Source organism: Scyliorhinus torazame, chromosome 16 (assembly GCF_047496885.1).
Source record: "Scyliorhinus torazame isolate Kashiwa2021f chromosome 16, sScyTor2.1, whole genome shotgun sequence".
NCBI lineage: Eukaryota > Metazoa > Chordata > Chondrichthyes > Carcharhiniformes > Scyliorhinidae > Scyliorhinus > Scyliorhinus torazame.
This window is the reverse complement of record NC_092722.1, coordinates 16155001-16168425: the sequence shown is the minus strand read 5'-3', so window position 1 is coordinate 16168425 and position 13425 is coordinate 16155001. Positions and strand designations below refer to the sequence as shown.

Below are 13425 nucleotides of genomic sequence, written 5' to 3'. Positions count from 1 at the left end.
CATTTAGAGACAAAATAAGGTAATCAGTAAGAGTCAGCATGGTTTTGTGAAAGGGAAATTGTACTAAACCAATTTATTGGAGTTCTTTGAAGAATTAACGTGTTGCGGATAAGGGGAGCCTGTAGATGTACTGCAGTGGTTCCCAATCTTTTTTAGGTTATGGCGCACCTTTATAATAAAGAATTTTGAGGCACACCTCCTGTTTCCTCCAACCGAGCTGCCCTCTAACAAACGCCTTTTTATCTCTACATCCTCCGAAAAATATGTCAAGCCACAATTTTCATTACTTTAAGTTTACAGTGAAAGCCTCATCACCAGTTGCATGTCATTTCTAATTTTAGTTAAAGCATCTGTTCAATATCAAATTACATTTGTCAATATGCCGTTTGATTGTACTATCAGAAAGAGGAACTTTGCAATTTCTTTGGCAGCATCAGCTTCCAACATTGCTTTCAATACTTTTGCATGCCAGCAGAGTTAGGGTTTCTACAATAGTGTGCAGCTTCTTTGATTTCGGTTTAAGCACAGCCACCAGATTACTCGCCTCCTGCACATTATCTGAAACCCACACACACACCATCAAACATTGATTTCGCTTTATGTTTTGTTCTCTCAGACACTTGAAGTACTCCTTTCTGGCGAGTGAATGGTATTTTGTATTGAAATAGTGCTTCAACTCACTTTGTACCATTGAAACGTTTGAAAGCTTCTCCCTGCATATTAGGCATTCCAGGACACGGCAAGAGGCATCACAAGTAAATTAAAATCCAAAGGCCAAGTAGCTGTCGTACTGTTTGTGTACGAACCTTACTTTTTTTTCTCCGTTCTTTCGGCCACGCCTGAATCCGAGTGGCATTCTTCACTTCGAAGACTTCTCCATGGTAAATTGGTCAGACACACCATACTATACAATAAATGCCCTGAAGCATCAACTTAAGCACAATTTTAGCTTTTCAACGGTGCCAAGCCGAAAACAACTACTCTAATGTCACACAGCATGGGGTTACCAACCATCAGTTGCCTTTTCGGATCTTCAGGGCTTCTTTTGGGATCTTTTTGTTTACTTCTGTCCAGCCCACCTTACTTAAGGTCTGTTGCTCGCAGTCCTTTCTCTAATTGGAACCTGTTTCTCCTTTTATTAAATTGGTTCCTATTTCTTACCTGTCTCCTTCTCTTTCTGGGAACTTTAAAAAAAAAAACTCCCTATCTCTGTAGTATTTCTTCGACCTCTCTCGCTACTCCCAGGGTTTCTGCACCTTTTGTATTTTTGTTTTATGCGCAGGCACACAGGGCCTCCGTCTTCAGCTCCATGTCCTGAGGAACCTTGGGCCTCACACTCATACGCCAGCCAGGAAAGGGCCACACATGCATGTTTCAGATTATCAGCCCATGTGCATGTAAAAAATCTGAACCGCAAATGTGTAGCCTTTTCCCAGCTGATGCAAGCGCGGTTCGGATTACCAACATAAAAAAATCTGAATCATCCATGTGCGCCCCTTTCCCAGCTGGAACATGCACGAGAGGCCTGAGGTTAGTCGGAACTTGGAGATGCCGACCATGGAACTGAAGACGACGGTTAAATTTAGTTTATTTACAATAATTTTTTATAATTTAGAATCTTATTTCTGAACCATGGCACACCAATTTGGAACCACTGGTGTACTGCTATACTTGGATTTCCAAAAGGCATTTGGTAATATTATAATAATAGCTTATTGTCACAAGTAGGCTTTAATGAAGTTACTGTGAAAAGTCCCTAGTCGCCACAGTCCGTCGCCTGTTCGGGGAGGCCGGTACGGGAATTGAACCCGCGCTGCTGGCCTTGTTCTGCATTACAAGCCAGCTGTTTAGCCCACTGTGCTAAACCAGCCCCTGGTAAGATGCCACATCATGATTATTGTGGGAAATAAAATCTCATGTATCAGAGGAACATAGTAGAGTGGATAGAAGATTGACCAGCTGACCAAAGAGCACGCATAAATGGGTCTTTTTCTAATTGGTAGTATGTAGTGAGTGGAGTCACACAGGGGTCTGTGCTGGGGCCTCAACTTTTTATAATTTATCTCAATGACTTAGATGATGAGAGTGAAGGCAAGGTAGCTAAATTTGCACATGACACTAAGATAGCTGGGAAAGTGTGTTGTAAAGAGGACATGAAGAGGTTGCAGATGGATATAGATAGGTCAAAAATCTGCCAGATGGAGAGTAATGTGGGAAAGTGTGACACTGCTCACTTTGACAGGAAGAATAAAAAACAGCGTATCAATTAAATTGAGAATGACTGACTGGAATTCAATGATGCAGAGGGATCTAGGTATTCGAATGCAGGAATCAAAATGTTCGTATGCAGGTACAGCGAGTAATTAAGACTAATGGAATGCTATCTTTCATTAGAGGAATTGAACATAAAAGTAAGGATGTTATGGTTCAGTTATACATGGTGCTAGTGAGACTGCTTCTCAAATACTGGGCTGGATCCTCCGTTTTGGGACTATGTCCCCTCGCTATTGTAAAAACTGGGGACTTTCACACCAAAGAACTGGCAAGAAAGGGCCACATATTCGTAGCCCTGCAGGGGGCTAGCATTGAACCAGTGTAAATCTAGCAGCTTTTGCTGCAGATTCGGGCTCTGCGCTTACGGGTCGGAGGCCGCACATGTGCACGGCGGCAGCCTCCAGTGGCCGAGTCGTGCTCCATGGCGGACTCAGACCGTGGAGCTAGACCCTCAACATAGTGCCCCCGATCGGCCACACACCCGACCCTGACTGCCCACCCAAAGATTGCCTGGCCGCGTAACAGGCCCCCCTCCTGCCCTCCGATTGGCCCACCCCCCGACCAGGGCGGCCGCGGACTGAGTCCGCAGCTGCCACGCTAGTTTTCCGACTGGCAGGACCATATTAGATCCACGCTGTCGAGACTTCGGCCGGTCGGGGACGGAGCGGGCCTCCAGCAATGGCCGCAGGTAGGTGATAGGCGGGGAGAGTATGCCACTTTCCAGGCCCGGAGAATTGTGGAACCGGCGCCGGTCTCGATTCAGTGCCGGGAAATGGATTCTCTGGCCGGCGCCGGCCGCAATTTCGGCGTTGGTGCGGAGAACCCAGCCCCTGATCTCCTTATTTAATGAAGGATATGAATGCTTTGGATCAGAGGAGGTTTACTAGATAACTGAAATTAGTGGGTTGTCTTATGACGATATGGCGTTCAAAATAGCGTGGGGTGACTTGATTGAAGTAGATAACATCGTGAGCAGTCTTCACAACATGGACGTGGAAAGCATTTTTCCCCTTGTGGGTGAGTCCAGGACTAGGGAGCACTGGGGGTTGTCATACTTTCGATCTCTCTGCCTCAGAAGGCAGTGGAGGTGGAGTCAGGGAATATTTTTAAGCGGAGGTAGATAGATTCTTGTTAGGCAAAGGGTATCAAAGTTTATCGGGGTAGTTGATAATGTGGAATTCGAAACACAAACAGATCAGTTATGATCTTACTGAATGGTAGAGCAGGGTTGAGGGGTTGAATGGCCTACTTCGCTCCTATTTTTGTATGTTAATGATCACGCGGCAGGTTGGAGAATCGTCGGGGGGCGCGAGAATCGGGCCAAGCGACTCCGACGCGGCCCGCCGATTCTCGGGCGTCGCAGGATTGCCGCCGCGCCGGTCGGGGGCCATTGAAAGCGCCCCCAACCCCCCCCCCCGGCGATTCTCCGCGCCTCGATGGGCCGAGTGCCCACTGCGTCCCGCCGACGTGGGCTACGTATGGTCCCAGTAGGCCTCAGAGTTCTGGCTGTGGGGGCCGTCTGGTGGAAGGGCGGGGGGGGGGGGGGGGGGGGGGGGGGGGGGGGATCCGACTCCGGGGGGGGGGCCTCCACGGTGGAACTGGCCCGTGCTCGGGGCCGACAGATCGAAGGGCGTGCTAGTTCCGTGGGGGGCCTATGTTCCTCCGTGCCGGGCCCCTGTAGGGCTCTGCCATATTGCCCGGGAGCCGGCGTAGAGACGGGAACCTATGCGCATGCCTGGAGGTCCGTTGCTGGAGTGGCTCGCGCCGTTTTTGCCGCCGGAGTCAGAGCTTGGCCGCAGGATCAGAGAATCCCGGCCCTAATGCCCTGCAGACATTCCCTGGAACTGCCAAGATATTTCTAAAAGTAGGTTTTCGAACAGACTATTTTGCAGGAACTAAATGACTGGGATGCTGCACCTTTTGTTCTGAGTCAGGGTTTAGAGAACCCCAAAGCGTATCATGGAGTTCACCTGACCCACAACTTTTGATAGGTTGTGGTACGGGGAGCACACAGCCCACGATACAGGTGTGGTACAGCAGAAATGGAAAAGTATATTTTAAAGCAAAACAATGTTTATTCTATGAACTCAAGTTAACCTTTTTAAAACATACAGTGAACATCTTAGCAACCATCAATTCAAATACAACCCCCAAAGAATACAACACTAAGTAATCCTTAATAACTTCCCAAACAACATCCAGAAGACAAAAGAAACACCTTTAACAGAAGCACATTAGGTTTACATTCACGACTGAGAACATTTATAATTCTGAATTCACCAAATGATCAAGAGATAGTCTTTTGATGGCAGAGAGAACAGCAGTACACCTGCTTTGTCTGGCTTCTGCTCCAACACTGGAAACAAAACTAAAACACACCCTGCAGCAAACAGCCTAAAATGAAAGTAAAAAGCTGACAGACAGCCCAGCTCCACGCACACTCTGACATCACTGATAAACACTAATTTCTTAAAGGTACGTTTCTTGAACACCCATTTCTTAAAGGTACTCTCACATGACACTTTAAAGGTCCTAATTTGTAAGCTATTATCCCAGATTTTGGAAGCAACATCTCAATAATATGTTCTTTCTGCAGGAATGTATGACGATGCCATGAAACATCTGCAGGAGATTTTTGGTCAAGTTCCTAACGATGTTGCTGCCATGGCCAGGTATGGGCTCATTCAAATGAAAAGGAAGCATGTCCAACTTGCTGTGCAGAATCTGAGCATTCTTGCTGAAAAGGACAACAAAGACTTGGAGTTTCTATTACAGTTCCTGGATAACAAGTCACGTCACCATGTAGCTCAGGTAATCTTTTGTGGTACAAAAAGGCAGCTTACTCTGGGGCTTTTGAAGATGGACATTAAATGATGGTCTTGCCGCAGCCCAATGAACAAATATATTTTTTCAAAGAAAGAAATTGGAACATAAGAGCAAGGATGTCTTACTGTTGCGTAGGGCTTTGATGAGATCTGTGCACTGTCTCTTTACCTAAGGAACAATGGGCTGGATTCTGCATTTGGGAGTTCTGCATTAAGTTCCCACGCCAGTGTGAAAACGGTGGTGTTTTACACCTGGAAAACTGGCACAAAACGGCCACCGATTCCCCGTTTTGCTGGGGGCTAGCAGGGAGGCACCGTAGATATCCCAGCTTTAGCTGACGATACGGCCCTGAGCATTTCCGGATCCGTGGCTGCACATGCGCACACCGGCAGCCTGCAGCAGCCGGGCTGCGCTTCAAGGCAGATTCAGCTCGGGTGGGGAAATAGAGGTTGGGGAACTGATGTGGAACCCAGGCAAGCAGGATGGACATCTCAGCTTGCCTAGAACGCCACTCTCCACCATATCACCACCCCACTGCGCAGCAGAGAGGCTGTCTCCGGGCAGCTAAACTGTTTCCCACTATCTCCAGGGTGCTGGAGGCCAACTAGCAATTCCCAGTTGGCCTGCTTCAGGTTTATCCAGGTAGCCCTGCCACTACCCCCTCCACATCATCAGACAACCTATAAGAAAATGATGGGATGGAGATGGGTAACTGGCATGCCAGTGGGCAGCACTATTTTTTACTAGCTATCCATGTCCGTTAAAATCCTGCCCACCCTTTCCCTGAGTGAAACTTGAACCCTGAAACGTCTGACTCAAACAGCAAAAGCACTACCAATTGAGCCAAGTTCACATACAAAGTTTGTTTATCCACATTACTAACTCCCATCATTCAAACATCAGTGCTTCTAGTTTTGATAGTCATGGAGGAGTCCGGGAAGGAGAGTCAAAGAATGGTTTATTACCAAAAGGAAAATATTTTCAAATAACAATCCCAGTCGGGACTACTCTGCAGCTCGGCTCCTACCTGGGCCAGCTTTGATGCTACTGACTAACTAGCCCGCTGATGGGCCTCCATCCCTCAGCTGGGCAGCTCGTAAAACCACAAGGCTCAACGGGAAATTAATCAGATTGTCACGTTCCCAAGGACCTCTGGTCTGTTTCTTCATCCCTCTCTCGAAGGTTTGCACCGTAATTCGGCCAACCCGTTCGAGGAAGGATGATACAGGGCCGTGTGGATGAGCCGCACTCTGTTTGCCTTCATAAAATGATCAAACTTGTTGCTGGTGATGGGGGTGCCATTGTCCGTGACCAGCACCTCCGGAATGCCGTGGGCGCTGATGGAGAGCTGTAGCTTCCCAACCGTAGCTTTGTGGACGCCATTAGATTGACTTCCAGCCACTTGGAATGAATCTCTACCGCAACTAAAAACATTTACCCTTGGAAAGGTCCGATGAAAGCAGCACCCAAGGCTGGTCTGGCTATTCCCATGGATGCAGTAAGGCAGCTGGCAGCTGTTCTTGGCATGTGGTTCATTGTTGTGCCAGTCGTTCGATCACGCCCAGCATCTTCATTTTCGACACCCCTGGGTGTCCGTTGTACAGATCCTGGAGGATGGCGTGTCCGGCCTAGCTTGGGACCATGACACAAGCAGGAGGATGCCATTGTCCACATTGAGCTCCTGCATTTTGGCTTCAGAGGCCCATAGATCTTCGGGCACCTTACCGTTCTGGCCCCGGGATGCTGTGAAGTACTTTCACCAATACTGAGACCTTTCAGTCCAGTCACTTATGTGGATGGAAGTGACTGGCAAGGTGTGCATAAAGTTAAGTGTTGAAACAACTTTGTCAGCTCTCGGTGGGGACGGAGGGCGTGTCGGCAGCGGGAGCCTGCTCAATGTGTTTCGAGTTCAGAATTTGCATGCCCAGCGATGCTCCAAAGGTGCTCTTGTATGCTGCTAGCAACAGGGCCCATCACTGTATCCAGGCAGATGCTATTGGTGGGATCACCTTGTCCTTTTAAAAAAAAAAAAAAAAAACCCTAGCAATGGTTTGTCCACACACGTATTAATGAAATTTCATCACCACGAATACAAATGCCAGCCCTTTTTCTGTATGGCCATAATTGTGCTCCACAGCGGCCAAAATCCTTGACACAAATGTTATCAGCCTTTCCCTTCCATCAGCCATGCGGTGAGACAATACAGCTCCGATCCCGTAAGGCAAGGCATCGCATGTCACCAAATGAGGCTTGAAAGGGTCATAATGTGTCAATAATCCGGACAACATTAGCTACTGAAGTGCCCTCCACGCCCATTCCTGGTGCTTCTTCAGCAATGCATGCAGTGGGGCGAGGATGATCACCAGGCCAGGAATAAATTTCCAGTACTAGTTTACGAGACCCAAGAACGACCATAACTCTACATTTTCTGGAGTGGGCGCTTGCCTAATCACCCGCACCTTCTTCTCTACCGGGTGTAGACTGCCCCGATCCACACGATACCCCAAGTACGTAACTCCCTTGGCGTAGAATATGCACTTCCCCTCTTGAGGCGGACGCCCGTCTCAGAAAAGAGGCAGATGACTTCCTCCAATTTTCTCGTGTTCATTTTCATGGCTCCGGTAACCGGGACGTCGTCCAAGTAGACCACCACACGCGGTAGCCCTCTAGGGTAATCTCAATAATGCACCGAAAAATTGCACAAGCCGATGACACTCCAAATGGCATCCACGTGTATTCGTAAAGTCCCCTGTGGGCATTAATGGTTATGTAACACCTGGAATCGACATTGAGCTCCAGCTGGAGACAGATTTGGCACATGTCAAGCTTGAGAAATGAATGACCCCCAGCTAACTTCACATATAGATCTTCTCAGGCCTTCTCATCAGGTACCTGTCCAGACGGGAGGCCTTGTTGACAGTCAACTTATGATCACCGCACAGGCGTACGGTTTTGTCAGGTTTTAGTACTGCGACTACAGACGCTGCTCCAATCAGCGAACCGTACCAGACAGACTATACCAACGCCTTTCAATCAGCTGAGTTTCTCCTCCACTTTCGCCAACAGTGCACCAGGGACCAGGCGGACCTGGAAAAACCTAGGCTTGACCTCAGAGACCACATATATATCCTGGCCACGGCATTCCTGGAAGACCTCTGGGTACTTCCCCAAGACTTCGTAAAGTCTTCCAGTGCCCATCCGGAATATCTGTTGCCAGTCCAGCCGAAGGCGTTGTTGCCAATCGCGCGGTCCAGCAGTCTCGGTCCGGGGCCCCTCACTATTATTAACGGCAGCCTAACCGACTGCTGACCATAATGCTCGCATTCCTAGCATTGTTTGGCATCTTTGAATTTGTCTATATATGTGTTTCTGGAACAGACCTCTTCATTCACCTGAGGAAGGAGCAGCGCTCCGAAAGCTAGTGACATCGAAACAAACCTGTTGGACTTTAACCTGGTGTTGTAAGACTTCTTACTGTGCTCAGCCCAGTCCAACGCCGGCATCTCTACATCATAAATAACTGGGGTCATCGTCGTGCCTGCTGTGGCTAGGGGTTCCCCTGTTTGGTTGCTAGCCTTGCCTCAGTGCCCCGCAAACTATTGCACTCCAGTCCTGATTTTCTCAAAGGTCTGTCTGCCTATTACTGAACCTGTGGCCCCCATGTCCAACTCCATCTCTAACGGGTGGCCGTTCACCTGATGGGGGTAACTCATGGGCGGCAATTTAATGCAATTGCTTACACTCCTCGGCATCAGGTTGTTCTAAGTGGAGGGTCCGGGCTCTGGGCTGGCGTCTCCCTCAGGTAAGGCGGCAAGTTTGCTGGCTGACCTGTGGTTTCTTATCCCTGCTGCACTGCCTTGGATTAACCTCCTCCATTTCCGGGAGGTGTCCCGCCTGGCTCTAGTGACCCTTGGCCAATGGGCCTGGTCCCGATGGTGTTCGGGCCAGGGCGGGGTCCCAGGCGCCCCAGTCCAAGGGGGCGCTGTGCACCGGACGACCGCTGTGGAACGTCCTGCGCTGTGCTTCTATCCCTGATGTCCTCTGGACTTCCTGGACTCTCTGCGCTGCATCTTGAGAGGGAGATCTCAACAGCCTTTTTTAGATCCAGCAAAGGCTCGGGCAGCAATTTCCACTGGTTCACCATATTATTTACTCGGCAGACAAGGTGGTCCCTTAGCATCTCGGGTAGAGCTGGCCCATAGTCGTAAAACTCTGCCAATTTGCGCTATCGCGTCAAAAACTCGATAGCGCCCCGAGGTCCTCTCGGTTGTATTAAATCGGTACCTCTGTACGATAACTGACGGTTGTAGTGGTTTGCCAAAAGTGCCACTAGCTCTTTGAACATCTTGGAGTCTGGGGTACATCATGCTCTTTATAATGCTGAAAGTGGGGGCCGCACAAGCAATCAGAATAATTACCGTCTGACAATCATCCTTAACCATAGCATTCACCTTACAGAAAACGCATGCGCTCCGCGTACTGAGTCCAGTCCTCTACACCCACATTGAGTCTGCCAAGGAGCGGCATTTTCTAAATGGTGCAAACCTTATTTCATCGTGGAGAGGTGGCCATTCTCCAAATGGTTATCAACGCCAACTGTAGCTCCACTTTATCCTCGTTGCCAATTTAGTAGCCATGGAGTATCTGGAATGGAAATTCAGAAAATGGTTTATTTCCAAAAGGAAAGTATTTACAAGATCCAGTCCCAGTTGGGACCACTCTGCAGCTTGGCTCCCACCTGGGCCGGCTTTGATGGTACTCCGTTAACTAGCCCGCTGATGGGCCTCCACCCCTCAGTGGTAGAGTTCATACTCCACAAGGCTTACAGGAAATTAATCGGGTCATCCCCGGGTCTCGTGGGGGTTATAACACTAATGTTCAGGCCGGAGCTGCAGTTTCCATTCGGAAAGGTTTTGATATATCCAGTTTAAAGAATGTATAGCTGACCAGTGTGCTACTCATGGGAGGGCTAATATTGTTAATAAGGTTTAATGATGGTCCTTTCAGATGTGTACTAATGCAGTGAAATTAATGAACTAGTGATTGGCCTGTCCCTTAACACAGAAGACCTTTTTAACCAGTCCTTTGGTTATTAACAATCTCTCAACAAGCAGGGAGCTTTCCTGTCACTTTTTGCATGTATTTCAGACAAAAAGAAAATTGAGACTAATAATAATAGCCAAAAAAATCTTGTTGCATTTAATGACTGGTCAATCATATTTCCTCCTCCATTACATTTAACCACCATTGCAAAACAAAATGCTGTTTTCAATTTTGGCTTCTCATTTGTTAAATGGGAATGCTGTAATCCATTCCAAAAATGCAATTTCAGAATGCAAAATGTTGCCACTTTGCCAATCATAAATGTCTTTGAACAACTTTTCTTTCTTTCAGCATGTTCCTTATCATGAAGATCAGACCTTATGTTGAGTTGGCTAGGCAATAGCTTCATATAATGTTGAATCCTTAGATCATCCACAAAAAGTCCTTGCTTGGCTCTCTTGGCAGAAAGCTGAACTTGTTATGTACACCGTCCTATCATGACATTAAATGAGAACACAGAACCAGCCATGCACCTCTCTATTTACACATAACAAGTTTCAGAGTGGTATGTTAGCCTTTAACTGATATGCTTTTATATTCGCTCTCATCCTAGTGCTTTCTGTCAACAGCTTGTAATAAACAGAAATAATGAAAAATCCATTATCTGGCACAGTGGCTGAGCACAAATAGAAAGATAGAAAAGGCGCAGATTTGACTGCCATAACTGTGGTAACTCTTTAAGAGCTGTGTCACATTATCAGATTGCAACAATTCAGCCACTCCAGTTTTTCCATAGCTGGTTGAAGATAATTGAGTTAAATGGTGGCTTGCAAGGAGTTGGCTTAATGATGGCATCAATGACATTGCACTTTGTCAAAGTGGCACTAGCTGTGACGGAAAATGGATTGTCAAAATTTTTCAACGGTAAGGTTTTCTAAAATTAATTTACGGGATGTGGGCATCACTAGATAGGCCCTTCGATGCCCTTCAGAAGGTGTTGGTAAGTTGCCTTCTTGAACCGCTGCAGTGCTTGAGGTGTAGGTACACCCACTGTGCTGCTAGGGAGGGAGTTCCACGATGTTGCCCCAGAAACAGTGAAGGAACGGCGATATATTTCCAAGTCAGGGTGACTTGGAAAGAACCTCCAGGTGGCGGGGTTCCCAGATATCTGCTGCTATTGTCCTTCTAGATGACATGGGGTTAGAAGGTGCTGTCTAAGTAACCTTGGTGAGTTATTGCAGTGCATCTTGTAGGCGGTGCGCATTGCTGCCACTGTTCCTCAGTGGTGGAGGGTTTGAATGTTTGGAGAAGGGGGAGCAATCAAGCGGGCTGCTTTGTCCTGGATCGTGTCGTGTCCGGCTTCTTGAGTATTGTTGGAGCTGTACTCATCCAGGCAAGTGGAGAGTATTCCATTACACCCCTGACTTGTGCCTTGTGAATGGTGGATAGGCTTTAGGTGATTTACTCGCCGTAGGATTCCTAGCCTTTGACCTGCCCTGATAGCCACAGTATTAATATGGCTAGTCCAGCTCAGTTTCTGATCAATGGTAACCCCCAGGATGTTGATTGTGGAGGATTCAGTGATGGTAATGCCATTGACTGTCAAGGGGCAGTGGTTGGATCATCTCGTTGGAGCTGGTCATTGCCTGGCACTTGTGGTATACTCTTTTGCATCACTCTCCACAGATGCTGTCCGACCTGCTGAGATTGTCCCTATTTCATGGTTTTGTTTCAGATTTCAGCATCTGCAGTAATTTGCTTTTATCTTCAGGTTGTGACTTGTGGAGCTATGTGTTTTCAAATGATTAATTGTGAAGAACGAGGGGAGATGAAGAAAGGCTCCGATTTAGTTAAAACCTTATCCTTGTCACTTCGAAATGTGTTGTGTTTAAGCTTTAGGTGGCTGCGCATTGGAGTTGCCACCTAAGTTACTTTCAGCCAGCAGTTTATCTTGCTGTATTATCCAAAACTCCAGTTGAAGATTTGCTTTCTGAGGGCTATGCTATAAAAATGGACCAGATATAGGGGCGGTTTAATGGCCACGTCGTGCCTGACTTTGTGACACAACAAGGCCCTGGCCTCTCGCGAGATTCGTGATGCTTTGAAACGCATTTAACGAGATCTCTGGGCGTGATCCAGATCCAGATTACCATTAGGCTCATTTAAATATGTCTGCGTCGTATTCTCCAAGGATTCAGGAACTAACAGCCTCCCCTGGGAGACCTCTGGCGCAGCTTAACACTTATCGAGTAGAGATTCAATATACTACATCTCCTGGTTTTCCTTTACAAGCTTGTTTCATCCTTAGGCAGGAGTTTTTGGGGGTTATTCAGGAGGCACACAGAAATTCATCCCAAGGAGGAGGAAACGTGCGAAGGGGAGGACAAGGCATCATGGCTGACGAGGGAAGTCCAGGACAGCATTAAAGCTAAAGAAAAAGCATACAAAGTGGCAAGGATTAGTGAGAAGCCAGAGGATTGGGAAGCCTTTAAAAGCAAGCAGAGGACAACTAAAAAAAGCAAGAAGGGGGAGAAGATGAAGTATGAGTTCAAGCTAGCTAGTAATATAAAGGAAGATAGGAAGAGTTTTTTTCAATAGATAAAAGGTAAGAGAGAAGCAAAAATAGACATTGGACCACTGGAAAATGTGGCTGGAAAGTAATAATAGGAAACAAAGAAATGGCAGATGAACTGAATAGTTACTTTGCATCAGTCTTCACGGTGGAAGACACCAGTGGGATGCCAGAGCTCCAGGAGAACCAGGGGGCAGAGGTGAGTGCAGTGACCATTCCTAAGGAGATGGTTCTGGGGAAACTGAAAGGTCTGAAGGTGGATAAATCACCTGGACCAGATGGACAACACCCCAGGATTCTAAAAGAGCTAGCTCAGGAGATTGTGGAGGCATTAGTGATGATCTTTCAGGAATCACTGGAGGCAGAAAGGGTCGCAGAGGACTGGCAAAGATTTGAGCATGAAGTGAAGAAACAACTTGCTCAGCAAAAATAATACAATGTCAAAGTTATTTTAATAAGAGTAATTAATAACTTTGACCATTGGAGTGTATGTCCGTGTGTGTGTGTGGTAATCTGGCACACTCCCAGTCTTAGGGTGTTTATACACTTGTCCTTACCTCCTGTCAGAGTGTGTGTTGGTGCGTGAGGATCAGGATGACTGAGAATCCTGAGACTGGGAGTGGGCCAGTCACTCACTTTCTTTCACGCACCCACCCTCACTCAATCATGCATGCACACAGATAATTGCACTTCTTCACTCTCTCTGCCAC

The 13425-nt window shown here is 47.4% G+C and overlaps 1 protein-coding gene across 1 annotated transcript in view; it reads left to right on the top strand.

Moving 5' to 3' along the window:
- Positions 1-13425, top strand: part of ttc34 (tetratricopeptide repeat domain 34) — a 103222-nt gene that overhangs the window by 77131 nt on the left and 12666 nt on the right. Inside the window, exon 7 of the mRNA XM_072478012.1 lies at positions 4871-5085. Coding sequence (XP_072334113.1) covers positions 4871-5085 — 215 coding nt within the window. The remainder of the gene's footprint in view (positions 1-4870; positions 5086-13425) is intronic.